Genomic DNA, 27,723 nt, shown 5'->3' with positions numbered 1-27,723 from the left:
TAGTAAGAACACAACCATCTCTATTAACATTTTTTTAAAGAATTGGCATTGGTAGCCACAAAACTTCCAAACTTGTCTGTCCTAAGAATCAAACACCACAAAGCAAATGAACAGCAAAACAAGTAGCATTTCCTACATAATTCAATACTCAAAACTCCAAAATTCAGTGAAATATTTCCTTTTATATTGCTAAACTATCAAAAGCTTAGTACAAGGAAATACAGGATTTTTTTTTTTTTTTTTTTTTTTACTGTGGTCATCAATTTCATGGAAAGTCCAATTCTGCTTTCAGAAATACTGTTAATACTTTTAACATCCTTAACGTCACTTCAGTAACAAAGCTATTGACTTACCATTGGGATTGATTTTTTTTTACTGCAGCCAAACCTTTGTTTCACTCCCTGAAGAATGAGTGTGAAGATGGTCTCTAGAATTTTTAATGAACTGAACCCATTCCCTGAGAATATAATTGCATCTTCAATTTTGGAGATTACTTTTAACTGATTTTAGCATATTATTAGTTAATATGATCTAAGCAATGCTAGTTTCCCCTTTGAACAACTTGCATACCTGTTCTAGTCAGCATTTGTCAACTCTCAGAACATATTACTTTTCCAGCCTAATGTACTCAAAGTTTCAGAAAAAAATAAACTAATTATTCAATCTGTAATTTTTCCTTTTGACCATTGTAATTTAACATCCTTTGTGGTTATACATCAAAAAAAAAAAAAAGAGAGAAAGAACAGAGAAAATAATTAAACCTATAAGGAAAGAAACTGATTGCAATACTGAAGTCAAACTTTTTTATCCAAGGATAAATAAAGATATACTCATGCATTACACATTACCCTACTGACATTGCTTGTGAAACAGACTGCAGTTCTGATCTTTTGGAAGGAATACATAGAAAAGTCCAAAGAAACAGATTAAGAAGTACTGTTTACAAAATGATATAAAATAAGTCAGCAATGGCACAAACATTTTTAACCCACCTATAATAAGCATCAAATACATTTAAGCTATGCTTCATAAAGGTCCTAGCTTAGGCTAATTGCTATTTCTGATCATCTATCATCCTTTAATACTAAATGCCTGAGTTCACATTTGTCCAAACAATCATACTAGTTTACAGAATTCCCATTCTCATTCATTCATCTTTTATGCTTCCAGACACGATTACTTGATGGAAGACAGCAGCTTGGTACAGAATAACCAGCCAGAAGTCGTGTTTTCCTGCCAAGTATAGGATGCCCAACACACATCCAAAAAAATCCCTTTTGATCCAGGATTCTTTTTTCCTGACTGCCTCCTTATTTTGTTTTGAAAGACTTCTACCAAGGAAGCCTGCCCAGAAAGTTGCCTCAGCATAAAATAAAAAACACAGAATAATTGAGGTTGGAAGGAACCTATGGAGATCATCTAGTCCAATCCCCTGCTCAAAGCATGTCTGATAGATGAGATTGCTCAGGACCATGTCCAGTTGAGTCTTAGACACCTCCAAGAGTAGAGGTCCCACATCCTCTCTGCAGTCATACCACAGAGTACCTGTACAACAAAAGGTGTTAAGACTTAGAACCCAGTAATTTTAAAACCACCTCTTTATAAATAGGATAGACATATTTAACATAATAGTAAATATGTCTCCTCAAAAAACGATAGCTGTCTACTAAACAAGAAAGAACCTCACTGGCATTAGGTCTTTTAGATAATCTATCAAAAAATAATGGGAGATCTGCATCAAAATGCAGTATGTCACCACCACCACCACAGGTTAGTGGTCTAGAACAGCTTTCATTTAAAAGGAAGCACAGTGTTAGGTCACCAAAACCAAGCTGTCTTACATAGACTCTGGTAACAGAAATATTCCGACATTTTCCCCCTAGCCATTTTCATCTTTGCTATAGTTCAAACTCAAAAGAGCTCCGAGGCACACAGTAGAAATTTGCCCCACTGAATACAGTTCATCTGGACAGCATACTTGCCTTCAATTATGTCGATACTGACACTGTCAAACCTTTCCTTTTTCTTGCAAGAAGGTGTTTTTTTTTTTTTTTTGTAAAATGCTTTCTGCTTTATGAAGTTTGCTTTCTTTAAATCTTAATCAAATTATCATAACATCCGAAAGCCTTCTTCAGATTTGGGCAGCACAAATTATTGATACTACAATATGCTTTGTATTATCTTTCTGCATGTATGCTCTTACATTGAGATAAACATAAGATAACTTCTCTCAAAAAAGTTTATACTTGTATCTAGACAAAAACAGGAGGCATACAGTACTTTCACACACTACCTTGCATCTGTAATTTATGTACACTTACAGTAGCCTTTAACCAGTTACTTTAGATTTAACATTGATCACTTGACCCCCTTGGTAATTCTTAAAAGCTATCCACTCACACCCCTCTTCAGCAATAAAAACTGACAAAGGTTTAATTCTGAATTTCATATCCTACCCAAATGGATGATCCTCAAGTTTTTTGCCAGTTAAAAACCCTTGACAGAATTAGGCCAAAATCTGAAAGGTCATTTCTACACTGAAGGCTATTTCTGCAGATCACAATAACCAAAGGCATCTTGTATTGCAGCTCTCTCCACAGTTTATAATGTAAAAAAATCAGATTTTCTATAGTAAGAGTAAGAAATAAAATTAAAATATTGTGATAAAACATTTGGATTACCTCCCAGAAGCTATCACTAGAAACTTCTACTCCAACGGAATCATCGTATGAGCCAGACATTTCTAGGTACGAAGAGCTTGTAAGTATTCAGAGCTTGTAAGTATTCAGAGCTTAAACACCTTCAGAATCTGTGAAGAGATACAAAAAATTATTTATGATCATTATTAATGAAAAACAGTTATCAAAAGAGAAATGAAGTTAGGTAGCATCCTTCGATTCTTTGATATCTAGGGATGCCAAATAAAAACAAGAGGTAACAACGCAGGGCATGTAAATAAGTGGGTTTCACAACAGAACACTATTCTACCATACAAAGTTCTTGGCTTTTATGACATAGGTCATCCAGAAAATCTGCCTATATCAATTTCACTGAACTCTTGAATTTATTTTATCATAAAATTTCCTATTACAACCAAAAGAGAAGATGGAGCAGCATGATGCTTACTCAGTAAGTATTCTGCTTCAAAGCATTCCACAAGACAATCAACTGACCTTTGCTACTGATACAATAACCTGCGTTGCTTCCTACTCCTTTTTCACTGGAAATCTATATTATATAATGAAACCCACTGGAAATATTTAAGGCCAAAACCACTTCCTGATTTAAAGAAAAATAAATAAATCTTTTCAGAAGGAAAAAGTTTTATTTCTGTAAGAATTTTAGATTCAAATCATCTGCTTGAAAGCTAAAGGCATCCATGAATGCAAAACAGATCTTCCTCAGAAGCAACGTAAAGCAAAAACAACGTGAAGGGCATTGCAGCTACGTAAGTCAAACGCAGGAGACACCAGCCTCCTTCCCCGAAGTCTTTGTACAGTTTATGATATTCAGACAGCCCCAGTTATCTCGCTCAGCCAGCTGTGACTAGATCTCTTACTGGGCTAGTAACTACCTGAACTACTTTTGTTACTTTTTTGCCACTACTCTTGTGCATTTTAAAGCAGATAATAGATTCTAAATGATGGTATGATGCACATATCTACTGTTCCACATGTACCAAGTAAAAGGCTATAGGCTCCATGACAGAAGGTCTCCTTGAAGCTGACAATTACTTTCCCTAGAAGTTGAAACTCCTGCACCTAGTTTTACTGTATTTCATTTGTGACATGTTACCATACTATTTCATTTTTTTCTTTTAGCAAAACAAACAAACAGAAAAAAAATCAACTTTATTAAAATCAAGTCATTAACAGTTCAGGCATTCTCACTTATATAGACACAGCTGCATGAAGAAAAACATGATCTATCCTCATCGAAGGAGATTGCTCTTTATAAAGCACTGTGTATAAAAAAAATTGAGGGTTACAGTAAGCTAACATTTAATGTAAGTATCAAAAACAGTACTGAGGCAAGAATTCAGGCAAAAATTCACATCCACAAATGCGCTTTGCGGGGTGGAGACCGAGAGGTAGGAGAGGAAGGAAACAGCTCCCTCACACAACACACACATGCAAATCCCTGCCTGATCTCTATAGATAGTTCATCAAGTTCTGTTCATTTTTCTCCTATCAAGTTTCCCTACAACTACAGCCAGGGCTACATATGGGTAAACAGATTTTACCACCCCTTCTGGGATGAATACCTTTATTAGCAGACTACAAGGTAAAGCTCCCTCTCTCTTTTGCCCTATGAATCTTGCTTCCCTTAATGCAACAGGGCCACTTCAAAAGAAAGAGCAGAAAATGCCTACAAACCTGGCCTACCTTGCAACCTAGTGGTTATGACATGCTGCTGAGAGAAACAGAATTGAAAGCCTCCAAGGCCAAGGAAAATTCAACACTAACTTCGCATTTCTTGGATATTCTGAAAATAACCGTGCCATAAGGGTAGGCATACAGCACTTGTTTGTAACAAAAATGAGCTACTGAAACAAAACAGTTGTTTGGACAGTTACAGCACAAACAGAACAAAACTGCTGTGGCTGGGAAGGCAAGCTGCTTCTCCTGAACAGTTTTTCATCCAACTCATCTCCATAATCCAATTCACAGAAAGCTTAAATAACCATAACACTGAATACAGAACTGAAACCTACAACAGAAACATCAGTTGTTAGATTTTTATTTTGAAAAGAGAGCCAAAAATACAGGAAGGGTTCTGCAAAATGGCAACAATTAGAAAGGAAGATGATACATTGAGACAAAGTATTTTTACATGTTAGTGTAACAATCTTCAACTTGATTATATTATTAGGAATACCAAAAACCCTGCTTTTCCACCTGTGCTTTTATTGAAGAGGGAAAAGTGCATTAAAACACTGTTCAATTGTCGGTTTCTTAGCAGCACACATGTACATTTAATGTGTTCTTTCCAGATAAATTTTGGCCCTTGCAATTCTTACAATACATCAAGATAAGCAAAGATCACATTTGTCAGCATTTATATTTTCTGATAGCCTTTCTTAGATAGCCATAAGCAGCACGAGGAGGAAACAAAAGTGCAATAACTTGCAACTAGTTGGACATACTCAAAAGAATAGTTTGATATTAAACAGCTTTTTCTAAGAAGTTTGTTTTAAATTTTTCACAAAAATATAAGGTTATGCAGTGGGATCTTTAACCATAATTTCTGGTATTATTTTATCTGATCAAAAGGATACCTAGAGTTTAACGACAACTTGTTAAGATTGATAAACATTCCTAGCTAGATTCTCTTAGCTGTTTGCGTCCTCTTGCCTTTTTCCCGTTAAAGCAACACTAACACTTGCATTATTCTGAAACCAAGTAAGCGATTGAAGCAAGCGTGTGACCCAGGCATGCCATGCAAAACAAGGGAAGGAACAAGATTCCAAAGGTTCTCAGGAAGGGTTACAGTTGTTTTTCTATAGCACACAAAGATCTTTCAACCAAAGTGTTTACTGCCATTTGGAAGAGATCAGGCAGACAACTGTAGAGTTCAGCATCTTGGAAAAAGAAACCCTTACGCAAAAATATAAACCTAAGAGAAAATTTCAACAAGTCATCCATCATCCCACCCCCCCCAACCCACACCAGAAGTATTTTGTCCCCTCTGGTTACAAAAAGAACAGACAGCGATAGTGTTCTGAAGTAATAATACAGCGTCCACTTACCTTTAACAAAATAGCCTAAACTATGCCAGTGCTGGAAATTTAATCTGAAAAGCTACATGGAAAAATTGGAAAAGCTGAAGCAGAGGAACATTTTCTTAAATGAGGGAACAGGTTGTGGAGACTTTTTTTCTTTTTAACTTTTATTCCTCCTCAACTAAAACTACATAATACACAGAGCTATCGTTTTTTTTTTTTCCATAAAAGCATGAAAATGATCAGCACTCCGGAAATTCTGATGGATTTAAGGTTTTTATATGCCAAATCCTATGCTGTGAGAAAGTATGAGCAAGCGTATTTAGGGAAATATTATGAAGTCATAGCAACAACTGGCACAGAAAAACACTATTTGTACAGCGCTACTTAAAAATAAAGTGAATACTGAGATAGGAACATTAAGCAGTATGAGTCATGCTACCCTCATGAAACAGAATTATTACAGCAGCCAGTCTTTTAGTACATTTTTTGTTAGGGTTTGGTTCTCCCATCCTTCAAGTGAATTTGCAGAGGTTTCACAATGAAAGTTCATTGCACTTTGATTTGCAGGGTCTTCCATTTCACTGTAAAAAGTAAACCTATGAACAACTAAGGCTGTCAGTATAAAATCTGGGTAATTTAGATCAAGACAACAAAAGAGACGAGTTCTGCACAGATTCTCCACAAATGATCGCCTACATCTCACAAAGTTGGGGGTTCTTTGGTCAGCCAGATTGCAACAGAACCAGTAACTCCATAGGAAAGCATGGTGCACATGCCCAGTTCCTATATTCCCGCAACAGCTTGGCTTCATCCGCTCTGGCCTTTATCTTCTCATTCCACGACTCCAGGCCAAACTCTTTAGGAGTACCTACACTGCCTTTTTCTTGTCGCTCTGCTACTCCCTGAGCAAGCAGTAGCACAGTGCTCTAGTAGTTTCCACCCATGTTCACACTGATTGGTAAACCAGCTCGCCAAACAGGACAGATTATTACTGAGCTCACACTAAGATTTTCTTGAGTGGGTACATCAGGTTTAGATTTCTCCCATCCTGCTGCCAATTTTCATGAAACTGATAAGAAATGTGTATCTCTATCTCTGCTCATCTTTAACACCTGCCTGAAACTGACCAATCGATTCAAAAATTATGGAAGCAGAAAATTAGAGAAGGCAAAGGTATAAGCCTCATTTACCTCAGAAGGCAGATTAAAGATCTTCACTGAATAGAAACCACCTCTGGATCATGCTCTGTGCCTCTTCCTCAGCATGCTCTCGGCCAACACAAATTAAATCTCATAACTTTCATACTTCTAAGGATATTTTCTTCCCCTGTGCCAAAGAACTTTGGCATTTCCATTAAAAAACAAAATCTCAATATTTTATTAATCATCAAGTCCAAAGGTCTTTAAACAAGTTTTTACCCATGTCACCACAGTCATGTAAACCACCAAACATGAAGCAGCACAGAGAAAGCCATACCAGTTCAGAGCCCTTGTTGCCTTTTGTCATAAAAAGTCCCAGCACACATTAGGTAAGAGAACTTACACAGGCTAAAAATAAACCATGAATTCCAACTGAAAAAAGTAACTATATACTGAATAGTACATACTCTAATAGCTACAGAAATGGTGCAAACAAGCAAGGCTCAAGTTTCCTGAGAGTGATTTTTAAGCAATTCCTGTAAATTAGTATACACTGATCTTAGACACAAGGAAACTGGCCAATAAGGGAGACTTTTTTTAAAGCTTCCTCTTAGGGAACATTCTAGCAATACTATATGCTAAAGACCTTGAATTTCTTCTCTACTGCTAGTGCCCTACAATGTGAAGAGAATTGCTATAAATATCCTGAAGGCTTAGCACATGAGGATTTTAGAAAATATTAACTAATAATGAGCAAGCAGACCTTCAGATACTGTGCACAAGAACATCTGAATAGAATATGCTGCCTCTGCTCTCAAGAAGTTGGGTTTGATGCTGTTATCTTGAAAGCAATTTACAAAAATCCTTGCTTCGTTCATGTTGAAATACTTGGGGTTTGTTTTTTTTTACTCCCTTTTTCTTCCTGTGTTAGGTGGCAGAGATTAGCACAACACACAACTTGCAAAAAATCTGTGCAACAAATGCAGACTTTTAAGATGCTAAAATAATCCAGTGAATCCCAAAGCTTCTCTTAAGGTGCTTTCCAACAGGAAGAGGGGAAGAAACGTTTAAAGAAACCCTTCAGTTTAGCCCCCCCAGCCACCAATAACAGATTAATTTGTTTTATGAACTCTTACTGTGAAACAGGTAGGGTTGTTTGTTGAAAGATAGGTTTTAATGTTCTGAATCCCCTTGGAAGATGTTTCTTTTGATTAGATACTTCACTATAACTCAAAAAGATAGTATTCAAAAGAAAAAAAATCTATTTAAGGTCTCAGTGCTACCTACTGAATCCTATGATGAGAAAGAATAGATTTTGAGTCTGATATTCCAACACAAAGAATGTCTGCAGACAAAACACTATTTCAAATACTTGAAACCTGAAGGCAATACCACACAGCCTTGTCCTGCAGACCTGATCAACATTTCCCAATATGTACAATCCAGATGACAAACAGATGTGACTTCTCGTGCCTTACTTCTAGAACTTCACAGCTTCTAGAACAGAAAGAACTGACAGAAGTTCTCAGTGCCAACATGACATCATACTTATCTCTTCAATTATTCTCTCATGTATGATAGGCTCCTTTAAAGCAAGGCAATTGCTAGTACTATGGCTCTAGGTGACAAACTGGTCCCCAACAGAGAAAAATCTCAGAATCACAGAACGACAGAATCAAGCAGGGTCAGCCCAGGTTGCTCAGGGCTTTATACAGTCAGATCTTGAAAACCTCCAGGGATGGAGATGGCACAACTTCTCTGTGCAACCTATTTCAGTGTTTAGCTGTCTTCAAGATGAGAGACAGAAGAAAATAAATTAATCCATATTTAGAAAACCAAACGATCTCTTCAGCTATTAATATTAACCTTCTGTTGTCTCTAAGGTCTCTACAGATGCAAGCTCAAAGACAGTCCACTAGCCTCTAGAAGAGAAAAGCACCTGGTCACATTACCTTTTAAACTTATTTTTAGAATGACAGGACTTGTCACTATGGATCTGACTCAGCAGGATTCCAAGTTTCATGACTAGGGAATGAAAGAGAGATGTATAAGGACACCATTCAACTTGGATTAGCTGCTCATAACTTTCAGCTATAGTATTTTTCCTTATTACTCACTGAAGTCTCAGGTTTTGTTCCACACAGAATAGGAAGGAAATGGGACTTCATTGTACAGAAACAAACATATCCTATGCTTTAAGTGCACACTATTGTGGCTCGCTACCAAGCGTAGCGACCATGAATATGCTGTGTCTCATGTTTCCTGATTAAATAAAGCAATTTAGACATTGCTTCCTTTTCTGTTCTAAATAACTTGCTCTATAAGAGTTCCCAGTTTCTTCAGGGTTGCAATTTGTTTACTGTTTACAGGGAGAGAAAAAAAATGACATAACTTCTTTAGCAATCTTGTGAAATCACATACCAAAACCTGTTTAGAATCACAGCTATTGACACTGAAAAGTCCATAAATTAACAGGACAAGTAACTATAGGAAAAAAGGTTGCTTTGGTTTACACATTCAAGTGACACCAAGAAATTCTAGCCCCTGGATGCAGGGAACAAATGCATCGAACCACAATTAGTCACTACTACTCAGTGCTGTGAACTCTTCTAATTGCAATCAGTAGATATGAGTGCATGCTCTATTAATAGAAGTCAGGCCTTAGACTTTCAAAGGTAGAGCCTCAAATCAATGACTTTGGCCTAATTCTTACTCTTCAGTCTATAAAATAGGGAGAACAGCACTCTCTTTCACAGAGATTTAAGAAAACCCCTTAGTCTCTGCCAAGAAAACAATTACAGCAACACACACCAGAGAGAAGTCCATAAAAGGAAGCTGAATCACTACTTCCTGGGGAATTCAGCATGTCTGTTAAAGTTAGCAGAGCCACACACCAAATGATTTTTTGAAAGAAGTTGACAGCAACCCATTTGGTGAACCCTATATCCTGAGCACTAAAGGAAGGAATCTAGGAAATGCACACTATCACAAACTGTGTAAGCGTATTTCCTATTATGCATGCTCCTCTGAGACTGGGAGCTATATTTTCTAGTTTGAATACCTGAGTATTTTGCCACCTGGACATTTTTCAGTTAGCAAATTTTATTTAATGTAATTTTACATTAAGAAGCTACTAGTTTGTACTAGCCATTCATAACTGTAAGAGTAACAAGGTGCTGGGAAAAGGAGCAAGAAGCAGCCAGAAGCTGGTAGAAACTGGGAGGGACAGCATACAAGCCACCAGGGTAAGAGGGACAGTGGTGAGAGTGGGGAGGACAGCAGAGAGAAAAGGCTTCCACAGGTGTGTGATTGCTTCTGGGTCATGCCCCCTCCCCACACTCCAGTCAGAAATCAGAAGCTGGTGCTAAATGCCAATTAAATTCCCTGAGTCAAGGCTGCTTGGTTCCCCAACAGCTTCCTTGCTGCTGGATTATGTTCACCCATACCCATGTTTGTTAAATGCTGTACATGTAACATGCAATAGAAAACCACTGAAAGTAGCATTAATTCACTGCCTAAATATGCAAGCAATGAACACACATTCAAGCCATAGTTCTATCACACATCAGAAGATCACTAAAGCAGTTAAAATTTCCTTTTACCACATGTAATAAAAAACACCCACACAACTACAGTGAGAAGACAGTATCTCAAATTAAACTCTCCAGGCATATCAACACTGTGTGACTGAAATTTTACAACATACAAATTTCACAATGCATAATTATAAGGAATAAGAACAGCTATTTTAGTCATTACATTTTATTAAGCACAGTTTGAATATTTTATTAATGAAACTTAAAATTACTGATTAAGCTCAATCATTTTGAATAACATACACAGCACAGAAACGCATCTCTGAAATGCAAGACAATGACCCAAACTTTATCAAACAGACTCTTAGCCTGCACGTTATGTTTCATATATGTACAAGTATTATCTCACTCTCACACTCTAGCAAAGATATGCCCAAGTTATGAGCCACTGTTTCTGTCCAGTTTTATATTCAAAGACAATATAACCGAACCCTTCAAGCCTCTCGGGAATTCTCACTTGGAATTGCATGTCTTTGCTGCAGGCATGACCAGCAATGGCAGAGCAATGTAGTTGTCAGAGAACTAGCTCTCATCTCCTACCCTTCTTCACCTTAATTTGCTATTAGACATGCTGGTTTTTTGCAGATTCAAGACCTTACAAGCTCCTACATGCTGCCAGCATACCTCACTCTGCATTTTTCCAACTAACCAGGAGATGCCTTAAATAGCAAAATACTAAATTTGGGGAAAAATATTTTTTTATTCTTTGCCTGACAAGCCACTCTGTGTAGATGTGTTGTTTTAATTGTGCATTTTTTTGTTTTAAACAGTAAAGTTATTAATTGCCTTCAGAGGCTTTGCAGAGGTTTCTGATTTTAAGATAAGTGGCCAGTGACCACAGGAAATTATTAACACTGCAAACTACAAGCTTTAAATGACATAGCTATACCAGCTAAGGACACAAAGTCCTTATGCATATATGGCATAAAAGGAACTGTGCAATTAATATGTATTAAACAGACATAATTTGTTTGATAAAGGATCTGATTTAACCCTTATTTAGCACTTGTTTTTTAGGCTAAAGTATTCAACATAGGCTTCTAAACTCTTGCATTACCACTACAATTTTTTAAAAATTCTTAAGATTAGGAGAAATCTGAACTCACTACAGGAATTAGAGCCAAAGGCTCAGCTATTTCATTTCATCCCACTGGAGGATATAAACACCTCATCTGTTTGTACACTATGCTTTAAAAATTAGTATCTTCAATTTAGAGTAGTTTTGATACACTATACAGAGTTGTATGTTGTTCCTGGATCAAAAGGACTTCTTGGCAAATTAATTCTCCCCGTTGAAACCATTATTAGCAACATTTCCTTCAGGATTCTTCTGTAGAAGAAAAAGACAACTTAGTAACATCTGAAGCTGAAATCAAGGTGACCTTGATACATGAAAAAAAAAAGTAGTTGCTAAATCACATGAAAAGCCCTACATCATAAGCATTATGTCTTTACTTCTCTAAGTTGTAGAATATGTATCTTAGCACAAACTCATTGTATATTAATCCGTAACCATTGAAGGGAGACAACTGATCCCCAAATTCTCTCTCCAAATTTTCAGACTGATTTCTATGTTGACTGTTCTTATAAGTATAAAAGGAGACATTGCAAAATAATGGAATTTTAATTTAAAGTACTGTAATTAGGCTAAGAAACAACTTTTAAAAAAGCATCTCAGAAGACTGTTTCATAATGAGCAAGATGAAGATTGTATTAAATTGTTTTACATACAGACTAACAGATCCTGGCTTTAATCAGTATTTAATTTTTGAAACAAACTTTGGAGGTGTGCTGTCTTGTTGAGTACTGAGTGCTACCTGCAGATTCTTCAGGGAACAAGGGAAAACACATAACAAAGTACATGTGAATAATATCCTTTACTGACATTAGGTACAGAACCTAACCATAAAACATTGAAACAAGTAAAATGTCCTCCTGTTTCTGTTATGTTGCTTCTTTTTTGTGCATCTTGAGAGAACAATTTCACAGTAGACTTTCTGGTCACAAAACACTTGTGGTTTAGACTTTAAACCCTGCAACACTGTTGTTTATTATGGAAGAAATTTCCCATTCTAAAGACATACTTCTTGAATTTTAGATCCAGGAAAGGACTGTAAGGTACCTAGAGACATAAGACCTAGGTATTATGCTATCTAAGTGGTCATCCACTAAATAAAGAATCTTTAAAACTTTTAAGAGCCTCGGCTGTTTCTGATCAAGGAAAAATCCACATTAACATTTTCTTCACTGCAGAAAAAAAGCACATCAAAATTGGCTTTGAGTAAATTTTGCCAGAAAACCACCTGAAGAACTCAGGACTGTTTGGCAATGAAAATAACTTGAAAGATCAAAGAGTTTTTTTAAATCAGAGGTTTCCATTATTTAGGTTTGAGTGATTAAAATGTTAAAGTGCAAAAAACCCTTCAATTTTTAATTAGGATTGTTCACCATTTTCTAATGTTCACTTTTGTAGCGCCTGTGACATCACCCACTAATTCACAAGTCCTATCAAAGTCTCCTAAAATGAAATTAACCGTAATATTTTGGCATCCTCCCCAAATAAATAAAATTGAGATAAATATGCCTTTGGGTTTGTTTCAAAGAAGCAAGAAGGGGGCACAAGACCACATGCATTCAACTTGCAAATTAGACTTGGTTAGCATTTAGTTAACAAGAAATCTTTAAAGTGCCCAGATACTTTAAAAATAAATAAATAAATCTTTAGTTAGTGGAATTAGATGGCTAGTTATATGCATTCATAATGAAAACTTATTTTAGCAAAATCTTAAGGCAAATACCTAAAGCATACATGCTTAATATTTACTTTAAGTAGAATTTTACAACAGTGCAAAAAGAAGAATAGTGCAGAGGAGTAGTACTGATGTATTCCCCAGCAGAGAAAACATGAAACAGCATTTATAGCTGCACTGAAAGTAGCTGCAGAGAAAAGTGACATGTATACAACTGTTCTAAAATGGCACATAATTAAGATGCAAAATAGAACATTACAGGAAGCACTGCCTCAGACATCAAGACTTTCTGAAGATAAAAGGTACCATGGTACTTCTCTGACCACGCAAGTACCACAAAAAATTAACACTGCTATACTTGAAAATAGAAAATCCCACAGAATTACATAATTAAAAAGTAATACAATAACCATTCTAGAAAGAGATGTGTGTTTTAGACAGCAGACTGAGCCCAGAACCACCATTTCAAACGTGATCAAACACACTCTTACAAGCAAACAAACATTGCAAAATATCACATTCACTTGGCCAAAAATACTTTATCAGCTATGACACAGATAGTAAACTTTTGGTAGGGAAAAAGCAACTATGAGAGTTGTTTGGCAAGTCATTCCATATACTGTTTGCAAAATACTTACCTTAAAAGACATGCCTTAATTCACTTGCATTTTTTCCAAACACAGAGTTCAGCAACAAAAGTGCATGTATAGCTGCAGTACTTGCACGGCTTTGCCTGACCTCCATTTCCACAAACAGAATTCTCTCATCAAAGCATACTTCATAATTTCCTGTGGGCTGATGAAAACCTTGTAACTCAAGCTAAGGTAATTTCCCCCCCCACACACACTGCAGCACTCAAACCAACACAGGGTTTTCAGTCACACACATTTCTAATGGATCTGTATAGCCATGAATTTGAGTATTCAGGTTTACTATAATTTTTAGGAAAGACCACAGGTGGCCCATGCAAAAGTAAGGTACTTTTAATGATACAACTGGCTTTGGTGGAGAAGAGTGTTTTTAAATACCTCAGTGAAACATGTAGGCACATTTTGCAGATGTGTCACTTGGGAAGCAGCTGTGTTGTTTTGGTGTTTCACAGTCAAAAGCCGTATTTTCCATCTCAGGAAGTATGGGGCTGTAATATTAATTAAATACTGACGTGCATTGAATAGAAGCATATCTAAACCCTTAAATTAAGGTGAAGCAAGCCAGTCTTCCTGAATCTGAAGGTTACATTAAGGACCTACTGCTCTTCACTTCAGGAGAGAACCAATTCAGAGACCTCATTTGAACCAAATCTAGCCCTGAGATTTGTCTCTAACGGGTATTTGTTTCCAAAGACTAACACACTGTTAGAAACTGTAAAAATGTGCACTAACAACATGTCAGCATATTCTACCCTCTGTTATTCTTAGGGAGATACAGATGATTATGGTTGGTAGAAACTAGTAAGACTGACTGGGGCAGGGGAAACTAGTGGCACGGGTGGACCTAGACAAACCTGTGCACTCTTCAAGTATTAGTTAATTATCCTGTCACTTTTTTGAGATGTAAGTAAAATCAAGAAAAAAGGAAAATGGGAAGTAATGGTTTTCTTACCACGGTGAAGGTAAGGGAAAGCACAAACAAAAACAGGCCTTCATATATAGTGTCTCAGAAGGGCGTTACTGAAGATGATAGAGGAAGATACTCCCAGACCTAGTAAAATAACTCATTTTCTCAGACCACAATGCACTCATATTATACTTAATTTAAAACAGTGCAGAGGCATCATGTTTCCACACAGAACTCCTTGAGGCTGAACAGATTATTCTCTACTAGACAAAACCACCAGCTTTCTAGGACTCAACACACAGACAGTACCAGAAATATCCTATAACATCAGAAATGTTTTTCAAGTATAGCTTTTTGTTCAAGGGACCAGCGTAAGATAGTAAAGAACTGTACTCTAGGACCCTTGCTAAAGCAGAAATGAAATAACCACCCCATGTCAGCTCTAGTTCAGCGCTGTGAAACAGCTCTAAACAGTAGCTTCAATTATTACCAATTCTTTCTGCAGCCATTATCCCCTCACTAGCCCTGCTGACAAAAAGCGGGTCAAACCATCATGCAACATTCCTCAATTCTCAAGATACACTCAAGAGTAATTTCGTATTTGGGGACAACATTACCAATGTAAAAATTAATAATGAAGATAGCCTTACAACTTAAAAGCAACCTTTCCAGCTGTGATCACTGCCAGATAACTTTATACATCACTTCAACAGTGTAATTTCTGGAACTGACAAAGAATTTATAGACCTCTGCAGAATGCAATTCATAAATGTAGAAAGAAAACAGGCACACTTAGCCTCGACTATCCTTTCCCGTAAGTTAAATAACCAATTGTTCTTTCATCAACAGTAAAAGATCTGTTCAAGTGTTTCAAAATCAATGCTATCCTGTAACAGTACAAAAGACCATGTGACAGTATTTCATATTTCAGACTAAATAAGATTAATTCAGATTTTAAGGCAAACTGAATCCAGCTTCTAAAGAACAGTTAGGAGCATTTAAATTGTTTGCTTGTGTTAAGGTGGGGGAGAAGGTTGCTTAATATTTAGTTTCATTAACATGGCCACTGAAAAAAACCCTCAAATTCCATTTAAACAGATTTTCAGCTCAGTCAATCTGAGGTAAACTTTAGCCAGGACTTCTCATGTTTCTAGTCAATTTAATTTTCTGGTCCTGAAATGGTAATTACTGCAACAAGGACAGAAGACCTTTACTTACCATTTAGTAATCTGCACAACATGGGCTGCTGACCTAGTAAAATTAAATATTCCCTAAACCCACTTAATTTTTCTTTTAAATAAGTGTAACAAACTGGCTCTTTACCATGTACTAAACTCTAAGCTACCTGGAAGTATCACTCAAATATTAAGGTCACAGATCTCATTTTATGGCCTTCCTTGTACACATGATTTGACAAGCTAAGCTAGAAGTTAAATTTTTGTGTGTGTGTGGTGGGTTTTCGGGTTTTTTTATAGTCACATACAGTACACTCAAACCTACTTTAACCCTAATGCAACCGAAAATCTAAAGTTTTCAGTGTGTAAAACAAGGTGCTGCTTTACAACAGGCATATGAGATCAAGGTTAGGCAAAAAAGGTGGAAGTTTTTCTTTGGTTCTCAGGGTTTCAGTAATCTTATTAAGGGTTTAGGAAAAAAAAAACAACGAACACAACGGAGTAGCCAGTCCTCCTTATGATTTTCGGAGATCTGGTTACACATTACTTGACCTTATATAGCTCTCAAACACACAAATCACTCAAATGTACAATCTCTAAATGCAACAATGTGAAATGAATGCTTAATTTGGTCAACTAATCTCAGAAGGACTAGTCTTTTCTGCCCTTCTCCTGCTTTTCAGGAAAAGGAAAGCTTTTTATGCTATTTTCAATTAATGCTTGACTGAAGTACAAGTAGGTCAGCCATCTACTCTACAATCTAAATTGGACTTAAGTTCAAGGAAACTGGGACAAGAGGCCCCATTAGCTACCAGTTCTTACAGTTGCGATTACCATTGTGTTTTTTCGATTTAATAAGGCTGTGCCATCACTGACTATGGAGCATTTAAACAGCAGCCTTTAACCTGCATCTCAGCAACAATTAAAAGACAGAAAGGAGAGAGGTAAATAATACAAAGTTCAATTTAGTGCTCTCTCAAGATTGGAGTCTGAGAAACAGTAGTGATGAAAATTCAAGTATGCAAGACTACTTTTTCAAATATATATGGTCCAGATCCAGTGGATCAAACTGTTGAAGCAAAGTCTTAGTAAAAGCACATAATACACAACTTTTCTTGTCATACATGCTGCTGAGTAACTTCAGCATTTTAAATAGTTCCACAATGATTCTCAAAAACAGAATCAATTGCTGCTAAAGGTAGAATTATACACCTTTTTTGCTTTATGAACTAACTTAATCTAAATTCAATGACAGTAACCTCTACACTCACAAGCTAGCAGTATGATAGTCATAACAGTTGAGAAATAGCAGGCACAAATAGCTTCAGAATAAAGTGATCAAATTTCATAAGCTATTTAGTTTACTGTAAATCATTCTACACATTGTAATCAAACTGAAAAACTGTATAACATTAGACTCCAGAAAGTCTGGAGTCATTACATTCAAATGCAACATCCCATTTTAAATTAAAATAGAATTCAATTTTTATTTTTGCATGATGCATAGTAACATGAAGTAATCAGAATAGAAAAGGCTAGTATCATGGAATAAAATCATTCTGGAATCAAAATACCAAACTTGCACACACTCAAAAGGAATGGCTTAAGCCAGATTTCTAAAATGTACTTTGTGTATAAACCATATATATATGGCTTATATGCACACACATATAAAAACAGCTAGGAACGGGTAATAATTCTGCTCCGTACTACAGAGTTTTTGTGCCATTAGCCTAAAGCTATGTTTAACACATTGGTAATTTTCAGCAATCTTACAAAAGGTGCTACCAGAGTCCCCCTTCAACTCAAGATTTTACTAACTAGCTAGCAATCTTGTGCTTGTGAATTCAGCTTGAATGTCTGAAAAGATAACACACCATATTTCCCTGTGAAGTGCTGAATTTGTCTTCCAGGATTTGAATGCACTGCATTCGAGCTGACAGCTAGGATGGTAACACCCTGTTTATTTCCAGGTAGGGGGGGTGGGGGACAATGACATATAGACAGAACTGCACCATGACACTATAAAGGCAGGGCTCCGTGTCACTGGTCGCACTAATATCTCAGCCAGTGTTCTAGAATAGTCTGTGGTTACTGAAATGAGTCACCTGTCTACATATGACTACGGTTAGAAAGCTGTATCTCCATATGGCTCGTCAGTTAAGAGGTTGAGCAGCAAAGGGATCAAAAAAGAAAAAGATTGAATGGTTCAGCAGCTGAAACAGCTGCAAGTTGAAAGCTTCAATTATGCAGAAATGCCTTAAAGGCATCACTGAAAATAAGATTTCTATTTGACCAAATATTGCCCAAGAATAAGAAAACCAAGCCATGTGCTTACTCAATGAATAATAAACTTCACATTTAACTGTCTTTACCATATGGTAGTGGGAAGAACAAAAGAGGTATGTAAGATTGTAAAATACCGCAGAAAAAAGCTTAGACAAATAAAGGCAATGAAGAAAGTGTGACAAAAACTGATATACAAAATATATTACAAATTAATATTTACAAGTAACATATAATGATCTTTTTCAAAATCATACTCTTTAATGTCACAGGTCAAGTCAAGAACTTTTCAGCTGAGAACACCTGTGAAACTTACGTACAGGCATTTTCCACTTCTGGTTCTGAAGACTTAAAAGCCTTAATGTAATCATCTGATAAAAACAACATTAGAAAAAGTAAGCCTGCATCTAGAAAGTCTCCTAAAACCTCTTCATTTCTTGTTTCTGCACACCATTTTTCAATTTTCATGACTTCAAAATACAATGGCTTTACTGGAGGGGCAAGGCATTCTCCCTTTAGTTCCTAGCATAAATCAGAGGCAAACTGTGATCTGCCCAAATAGCAAAGCATACCAAATCCAGGAGGCTTTAGACTGATAAAAGCCCAACTACACCCGTAAAGGTAATGTCAGCTCTAGTAATAAAAAGTACCCATAGTAACTCTAAGTTATTCAGTGTAAGCTTTTTTGGGAAGGCCAGAAGTTTCTCTAACCCACTAAGAGAATCCCTCCAGTAACTACAGGTATTATCTCAGTAACATTTGTTTTTAATTGAGACAGCTCAATAGCTAAAGAGTCATCATCACAAGTAACCTTCACGCAATCAAGCCAAGTCTCAGACCACTGTTTTAAAGAGCGATCAACTGTCCTTACTCCTTGTACTGGCGACGATAAGCAGTACAGCAAACAGTGAAAGCAAAAAGCAGCCACTAATGAGCACCAGACTCTAATATACAGTAAGGGAAGCAAGCCCCATGGCAAGCACAGGAGCCTGCCAATTAAAAGCTGAACAGCAATAACAGCTATAAATTTGATCTAGCACGTTCCAATCAAATCTGTTGTTATCGCAAACCCTTCGAGCCCCATCCAGGGACACCAAAAAGTACGGTCATGGTTTAACCCCAGCCAGCAACTAAGAACCATGCAGCTGCTCACTCACTTCCCCCCACCCAGTAGGATGAGGGAGAGAATCAGGAAAAAAAGTAAAACTCATGGGTTGAGATAAGAATAGGTTAATAGGTAAAGCAAATGCCGGGCATGCAAGCAAAGGAAAACAAGGATTTCATTCACCAGTTCCCATCAGCAGGCAGGCGTTCAGCCATCTCCAGGAAAGCAGGGCTCCATCACGCATAACAGTTACTTGGGAAGACAAAACACCATAACTCTGAACTTCCCCCTTTCTTCTTCCCCCAGCTTTATATACTGAGCATGACATCACACGGTATGGAATATTCCTTTGGCCAGTTTGGGTCAGCTGTCCCAGCTCTGTCCCCTTCCAACTTGTTGTGCCCCTCCAGCCTACTCACTGGTGGGGTGGGCTGAGAAGCAGAAAAGGCCTTGACTCTATGTAAGCACTGCTCAGCTGTAACTAAAACATCTCTGTATTATCAACACTGTTTTCAGCACAAATCCAAAACAGAATACCATACCAGCATGAAGAAAATGAACTCTATCCCAGCCAAACCCAACACACTCCTAAGCTTAAGGCTACAAAGAACTCAAAAGAACAAAAGTAATTTCAAATATATTTTACAATTATACTTTGGGGATGTATATTTTGATTTACTAAGGTTATTTCAGAGCATGCAAAGAAGTGTTTCAGACATATGTACAATTAAAAAAAAAAACAACCCTAAAAGCATGAAAGAGATGAGTCTAGCTGTAAGGTTTTTCTTGCCATTGAGTATTATTAACCTCTGGTACAACTATCCGAAGCGTCCACACATACATACTCCTGTAGCAAAGTTTCTTCCTTCCCTTTTGTAACAAGGGGGCTATCATCACAACAGGAGTAGGAATACTAATATTTCTGTTAAACTTGAAATTCAGTTTATACCAAAAGAACTGGTACAACTGTCCATATCTGAAAGATAAAATAGCAGCTGCTTCACTGAAGCAGAATATCTGTGTATCTGATGCAGAGCCACCCAGAAAAACAGGTATTATACTTAAAACTCAATTGTATTTTACCACATCTAAAAAACCAGCATTAGTAAAGTGTGCTAGAGTATTCAAGAGCTCAATAACCTTAAGCTGATTCCTTAGACAATGTGTACTTATTCTGTACCTTGCAATTTATGAAACTGAAAATGAAATTATGTCCAATTCTAACACCTTCAAACAAATTGCCTACCTTTTTCCCCCCATAACTGCTACAAATAATTTGAATATTCAGTATGTTTCACAGGGAAAGAAACAGTTTTATTACCTAGTTCACATTTGCCATACTATCTTAAAAAGCCTGTAGCCATAATTCCAGTTTGAAAACAAAGAAAGCTAATGTTTATTAATCCCTTCACAGACTTGTAACACTTTAGCATTGGAAACATTTTGCTCCATTTAACTCAGACAATCAATGAGCTAGTTAACTGTGACAGAGGACAGTCTACCAGACTTTGTTTGCAACAGGAAAGAAATCCCTTTCCTTTCAGCCTCTCAGAAAATAAAGGTAAGATCTATTCACATTTTTAACACTAGATTTTATGGGAAGTCAATGCAATAATTGATTAGAATGGCAAAAGATGAGTATTATAGTGAAGGTCACAGGGATCCTGAAAACAAGATCAAGTCCGTGGAGTTGATGAGGGTGGACTACTCAATACGTCAAGTAGGTCTTCAGAAGAATGTTCAATAGCCACACTTTGCTACAAGTAATCAGATCCCATAAGAAATACTTCAACTGAGTATTTTTCAATTTCTAATGATCACAGAATCACAGAAAAGCCCAGGTTGGAAGGGGCCTCTAAAGATCATCTAGTCCAACCTTTCATGGAAAACGGAGCCTAGAAGAGATTATGTAGAACCCTGTCCAGTCGCATCTTGAAAACCTCCAGTGATGGGGACAGTATCTATGGTATCTATCAATTCACAAGACATCTTCAATCATTCAACTTCTAAAAGACAAGAACTAGATCACAATCACAAGAGCACCATTCTCACAACCAGTTACATTTCATTTGCTTGTTTACCTCCTGCACACAATTGTAGTAGATTTTTCTTTTTTCCTTATGCTAAAGGAGAAGGCTACACAACTGAATCTTGCAAAGCCATTAACTAATCCTTTTAACTACGAATTCCAATACCTTAAGAAAAAATTCATGGTAACATAACATTCTTCTGCTACAACACAGAAAATTTAAGCTATACCTAATTCATGTAATGATATAGGATTTCCATTATGGTCCACTTTGCATAATGTAAATTGGAAATACACAACTAACATCTTGAAAGAACACTCATTTGGTACACACGTATTCAACAAAATAGTCTTTGTCCTGGGCTTGTTACATCCTGGTATAACTATCTGTTTCTTATCATGTGAATATCCTTTTACTGTAACATCCATTGGCATGAGGTTTGTCCTCTTTATTACTCCCCTCCCCCGCAGTATTTGCATTATCTCATATTACCCTCACACAACTATTAAACATTAAATTAGCTGATCTTGGTCTTAATGCTGCTTTGAGACCATAGGCAATCCAATATTAGAATTCTCAATGCAAATCACAAGAATGTGAAGAGACTCAATAATGATCAATGCCCAACTACATTCCCAAAAAAAGATAAAACTCTGAACTCAAATTATTTCAGTCTTGCATTTCTACCACTAGCACCAAAAACTCCTTACAAAGGAAGGCAACTATTCTTTCAGAAATTTTTACGTGTTTATTCTTATTTTCACACAAATTGAAGAATTCTAATGACATCAAACCAGCCTAAGTCTAGCCAACATTTTCTTAGAATATAGCATCCACCTGTAGTTTAGATTTGGGAGCTTTTTGTAAAAGAAGCAACAGTAGTTGGCACAAATCTGTTGGTCTTCATTCTGAGGCTTTGAATAACAATGCCTGGTACTAACTGGAACAATTTAGAATTGCAGCATAAGAAGTGTTATGTGATACCAGAAGAGTCCTAAGGGTTTTTCTAAGTTCTCCCTCGTTGCTCGTATGAGATTATATGAACTATATGCCTACAATATTCATCAAATAAAGAAGTTTCTAAAGATAGCCTTTTCAACGTAAAAATAGTGCAGCATCAAAGGCCATTTGAACAGGTTTAGTGCCGACTCACAGCTTTGACTAAGTTCTAGCAAAATTAACACTGAAATTAGTTTTACTAACTCCACATGGTTCCAATTGACAGAGATAAATCAAAATACAACACAACTGTCCATTTTCTAGTGTCTGTGAAAGGTGAAAGTCAACAGAAGCTAGCACCAATGTAAGAAGGATCAGAAAAAAGAAGGAAAAAAAAGTCTTAGTAATGTCACTGACACAAAGTAAATTGGAATACAATGCTATAGAAAGGGTTCTTTTAGCTATGCAAAAAACTTCTGGCTCATGGTCCAAGATAGACAAGTACAAATCCAGCACTTTTGCCGATAAGATAAAACACTGAAAGCTTATCCAAATTCTTAAAATCTCTACACTCATCTTTTACAATCCCCTAGTTAGGGTATTTCAAGAGTAATGTTCCAAGAATTTATTCAACAACTTCAGGTCTGGATGCAAGTTACCATCTGAATTCATTCAGCTTAACCCAGATAAGCAGTAATTCTATACCAAGTTTTCAACTGTAGACAAAATCAGAAGAAATCCAATAACAAATTGTTCAGTGGATTTTCAAGTAGGTAACTTCTCACTTGCTTCAATATTTAGGTTTCAGTAGGCTAGCTTTAGACAAAGCTTTAAGTTGTTCTATTGCCATTTTATGCATTTGACATATGTATGCCAAATCCCTACTTGTACTTGTCTTTCACCCAAGATGATGATTTTTTTCTTATAACAGAAAAACATTCATAAAAGTTAGCCAACTGAGAAACAAGAGTTTAAAATGTCTTTTTAAGCTTACGTAGTTAGATTTCCAGCATCCCTTTTAGTATTCACAGCTACATAAAGCAGTTAAGCACTTGAAATTGGGCGATGGTGAAATACATGGAAGACATGACTTGCATTCCTTCCTCTTTTAGGGCAGATACTATAACCAGATTGAGATTTTTCACAGTAGTCCAAATTTAAACATGCATGCTGACTCTGATGTACATGCCTAGGTGCAATATGCTATTCTTTGCACATTCCAATAATTCTCATAAGCCAACACAGCTGCGTAACTAGAGAAAGTAGCTCAAATTTAATTCATTCTGGAAGATAGACCCATACTCTGAAGAACAATGCAGAGATTCCTGGAGGACTGTAATTAATTTTAAAACAAATTCAGACACACGCATCCTCTTATTTATTACATAAATTAATAGGACAGGCAGCAACTAACCCTCAACTAGTATGGGGTAGTGCTCTCTGTTCAGAAATTTTAGGCTATTTGTAATTAATGGATACAGTCTTAACAGTACTTAAAATGGGGGAGGAAGTCAATGACAACCTCATTCACACACATATCCCCCAAACCATCAGAAGCCCCACATCAATTGTCCAATACAGAAAAACCCAAACAAAACAATCAACAACCAAACCACACCACAAAAAAAACCCCCAGAACTGGAAGAGCCATCACAACAGTGCCAAAGCAATTTAACAATAGCTGTAAGTTTTACATTGCATATTTCTCCCCATTTGCAGGGCTAAACACTGCCCAAGTCAATTGCTATTGCATTATAAGAGTGTTTCAGAAGATTTTTATAAAAGCTTTTTTTATGACATGAGATTACATAACTTTGTCCTCTAACCATTCACTGCAATAAAAATTGAAAGTTTCATGCGATATATTTTTCCTTAACAAATTCAAACCATATTTTTTAAGAAGCATGTTTATAAAATCTTCAGCTTTAAAGAGCCAATTTGTACAACAGCTTTTCACAGTATTTTTCCTACCTAACAAATTGCATTCCAGTGAGTATGCTAGCCAAATTAGATACTTTACACATCCCTGAAAATTAAAAATCTCATAGAAACTTTATAAACTTCACAGTTGAACTACTAAAATAATTCACAACTCAACAAAAAAATCTCAAAAAACTATGATAATGGGACAGTATTATTCATTCAAAAAATGTAGCATTTTATCCATATGTATGAAAAAGTGAAACAAACACTGCAAACACAAAAAATACATAAGATGCGCACAATGAAAGTATCTTTAGATATACTTGAAAACATCAAAACCTGTTCAACTCTTTCCATATTTCCTTGCTGTGCAGTAAGATCTCTTGGAAGCAGCATAAAAACTGCTAAAATTATACTGTAACACTAGTCATTTTGTTCTGCAATACATTGGTAGGCATTATGTGCTAATTTTAGCACAGTTTGTCCTTAATTACACAAAGGAAAGTGTTTCTGCAATACCTAATAATATGTAGAAGCAAAGGTGCTTCCTATCTAGCCTCTTTTGCAAGAAAGGGGAGGAGGGAAAAAGGGCAGAAATATCAAAGATCTCCAATTGCAGTTTTAGTTTCTCTACAGGGCTAGTAAAATACCCCAGCTAACTGGATCTTTGGAGAAAGTGAGACTACATCATATTTTATTAGACTGATCAAAGTCTAAAGCAAAGAAGCTATAAGTTGTCTTGCATAACCTAAATAAATCCAGAATTCATGTATATTTCTTTTATCTATTCATATGTATCAGTTACTGAACTGCTTGTTACTGACTTGACAATGATTAAAATTGCACAGCACAGATTTTACTCGTGATACCCATATAACTCAGAGGATTTACATTCTACCAGAAACTATGCAATACCCTGATCTACACCAAGTGCTAAAAATACAGTAATTAGATACAGACCAGACCCACATATTGTTCTCTGATACAGGGATACTACAAGCCAAAGCTGAAGCAGCTGCTTATATGCTACTTTAGACAAAGGATTTCTTATCCAAATTCAAACCAATTTTAAGATCAAATCTTATTTCAAATCAATTTTAAGGTTCACCTACAGAGCCTTTAAAACTATATTGATTGTCCTTTAATCTCCTTGATTTTGTGTTTAGAAACATAAATAACAGATTTGGTCCTACCTCAATGAATGTACAATGATATCTAGTGAATAAACTTTCACCTTTCCCAGTGCATAGAACAATTAAAAAAAGAAAAGCACAAAGTGTCCTGCAATACTTTCAGCCTGCTTGCTCGGAAAGATATTCTCTGCTAGCCAATCTGTGCACCTGCTTCAAAAAAAAATCATCAGGTGGAACAGCACTTTGCTGAGAACAGCCAAGAAAGCAGACTGGGCAGTATCATAAAACAAAAGTAACAGGAGGATCTAACTAATTCTATTCAATTATTTTTGTGAGAGAAAAGAAAAAAGAACAAAACAAAAACACAGAGAGGTTACAATAAAGTAGGGAAGCAGTTTTTCCAGTCTAGGAAATGAGAGCTGGCATGGTCTTTGTGTATACCTAGATATTACCCTGTTAAAAAAACCAAAACCAACTAACATTCTAAAAAAACCCCTTGATTCCGCAAGATTGACGCAATTTTGGAAATTAAATATTGAGTTGGAATTCAAAGCTAGCTCTTCAACACCTGGTTTAACAATAAAGTGTTAATAGATTAATTTAAATCTTCTGCTAGGAGTTTCAAAAAGTTATTTAGCATACTATATTTATTTTTAAAAAGTGAATTTCATTACATAAGAATATATATCAGCATTACACATTAGAAACATCTAAGTTACTTATAAGTGAGTATTCCAGAAGTCAAAAGCCAAAGATTTTTAGCTCCTTTCTACTTGGAACTTGTTCAACTTCAAAAAGTATTTCAATTCCGTCTTCTGGTCCTTCCACATTAAAATATTTTAAGCAAAAATTCAAGAAAAGAACAGCAAGTTTACCTTTAAATTTATAAATTCGAGATCATTTGATACATATTACCTGTTCACCTATGCATTCAAAACTGGTAAAAATAAAGAAACTAAGTTGAAGCGCATCTTCAATTGCCTTAACTATAAATAGTTTAAGGGTACAGTCTCTAGGCAGTAAGTGTTAAAATCTCTCAGCTGTATTTCAGCAGCTCATGTAGCACAGATTCAGCTGGTAGGATGAGCAACGCTGTTTCGTTTTCCTTACTTTATTACATCCTGACCACCTTTGGCATACATGGGATTATAAAAGCACTTATACAAAGTCTTGTTTACATCCAACATTCACTTTATAGCTCAACTTTATAGAAATTATTCACTGTACTGCTCATCTCAATACCTAGCCTGATTACTTTATTACAGTATAAATTTGTTCCACTGACAAAGATTGATCTGGTCTTCTCCCACACCCCCAGTCACTCCTTCTGACTCATACATATGCTGATTCTATTTGGGAAGCCAGGTGCTAAGCTTTACCCAGCTGAAAATTACTCTGGAGAAAAGAAAAAAAAAAAAGTTTCTTGCTGGAGCAGGGAACCAAGTCTGGTCACAGCACAGCCTCATACATAGAGCCAACACAGAGCACCTAGCAAGAACAAATAGCTGGGAACCAGCGAAAGAACCTGATTTGCTGTTTTAGTAGCAACACAGACTGTCACTGGTTTTGAAGTTACTTGCCTTATCACCGTGAGTAGAAGTGGCAACAAGCTTCTGAGCTAGTTTAATGAGTTACAAGATGTTATGCTAACAAAAGGAATAAGCAAGTACACAAACAACACAAAAGATACTCTTCAGAAAGTCTGAGACCCTGAAAGACAGGCAAAAAGGTATTGTCGGTTTTTTATGTTTAAGTGGTAGGCATACAAGAAATTAGATTTTTGCATTTGGGAACATAAATCAAGGCCATTTAATATCACTGAAGCTTCACTGTACAAGTCACGACTGAACAGTTTGTAAGTCGTTATAATGTAGGTAGAGAGGATTAAGTGGTCAAGAAGGGAGTGGTGACAGTGCAATAATATTCATTACTCATTTGGATTACCGACAACTTTAAAGAGCACTAACACTCCACAGATGTTCTAAAACGTCTTCCAATAGCTCATGCACGACACGGCCACTAACAGGTATCTGCCAGAGACCACTAAAACATGCTGAACAACACAGCACAGCCAGGTCCTTCTGCAGTGAGCTGCGGTGTGAAGGAGAATGCCGCATTACCATGGGCCCCTGTGGTCCCACTGACATATGTTCCATGTTTCACTTTCTCAATTCTAAAATTGGCATGGAATTTAACATGCGTTATAGGTCACAATGCCCTAACTCAAGGAGCACATTGCATCCAACATGAAGGAACTCCATGTATACCGTCCCTCAAAAGAGAATGGATGACAGAACTAAAAGAAGTGACTACCTGCATACCAGTCCTGAGCTGACTCAGACCATTTCCAGCTTCAACTGAGAAG

General features: G+C 36.4%; 1 protein-coding gene across 4 annotated transcripts in view; it reads right to left on the bottom strand.

Moving 5' to 3' along the window:
- Nucleotides 1-27,723, bottom strand: part of PACSIN2 (protein kinase C and casein kinase substrate in neurons 2) — a 63,041-nt gene that overhangs the window by 26,023 nt on the left and 9,295 nt on the right. For all 4 annotated transcript variants that reach the window (XM_069806980.1, XM_069806982.1, XM_069806983.1 and 1 more), the window contains exon 2: nucleotides 2,682-2,809. In XM_069806980.1, the coding sequence (XP_069663081.1) occupies nucleotides 2,682-2,741 (60 nt within the window). In that variant the 5' untranslated portion in view covers nucleotides 2,742-2,809. The remainder of the gene's footprint in view (nucleotides 1-2,681; nucleotides 2,810-27,723) is intronic.

This window comes from Haliaeetus albicilla, chromosome 19, assembly GCF_947461875.1.
Source record: "Haliaeetus albicilla chromosome 19, bHalAlb1.1, whole genome shotgun sequence".
In the NCBI taxonomy this organism is placed as follows: Eukaryota; Metazoa; Chordata; class Aves; order Accipitriformes; family Accipitridae; genus Haliaeetus; species Haliaeetus albicilla.
This window is presented reverse-complemented; position numbering and strand designations above follow the sequence as displayed.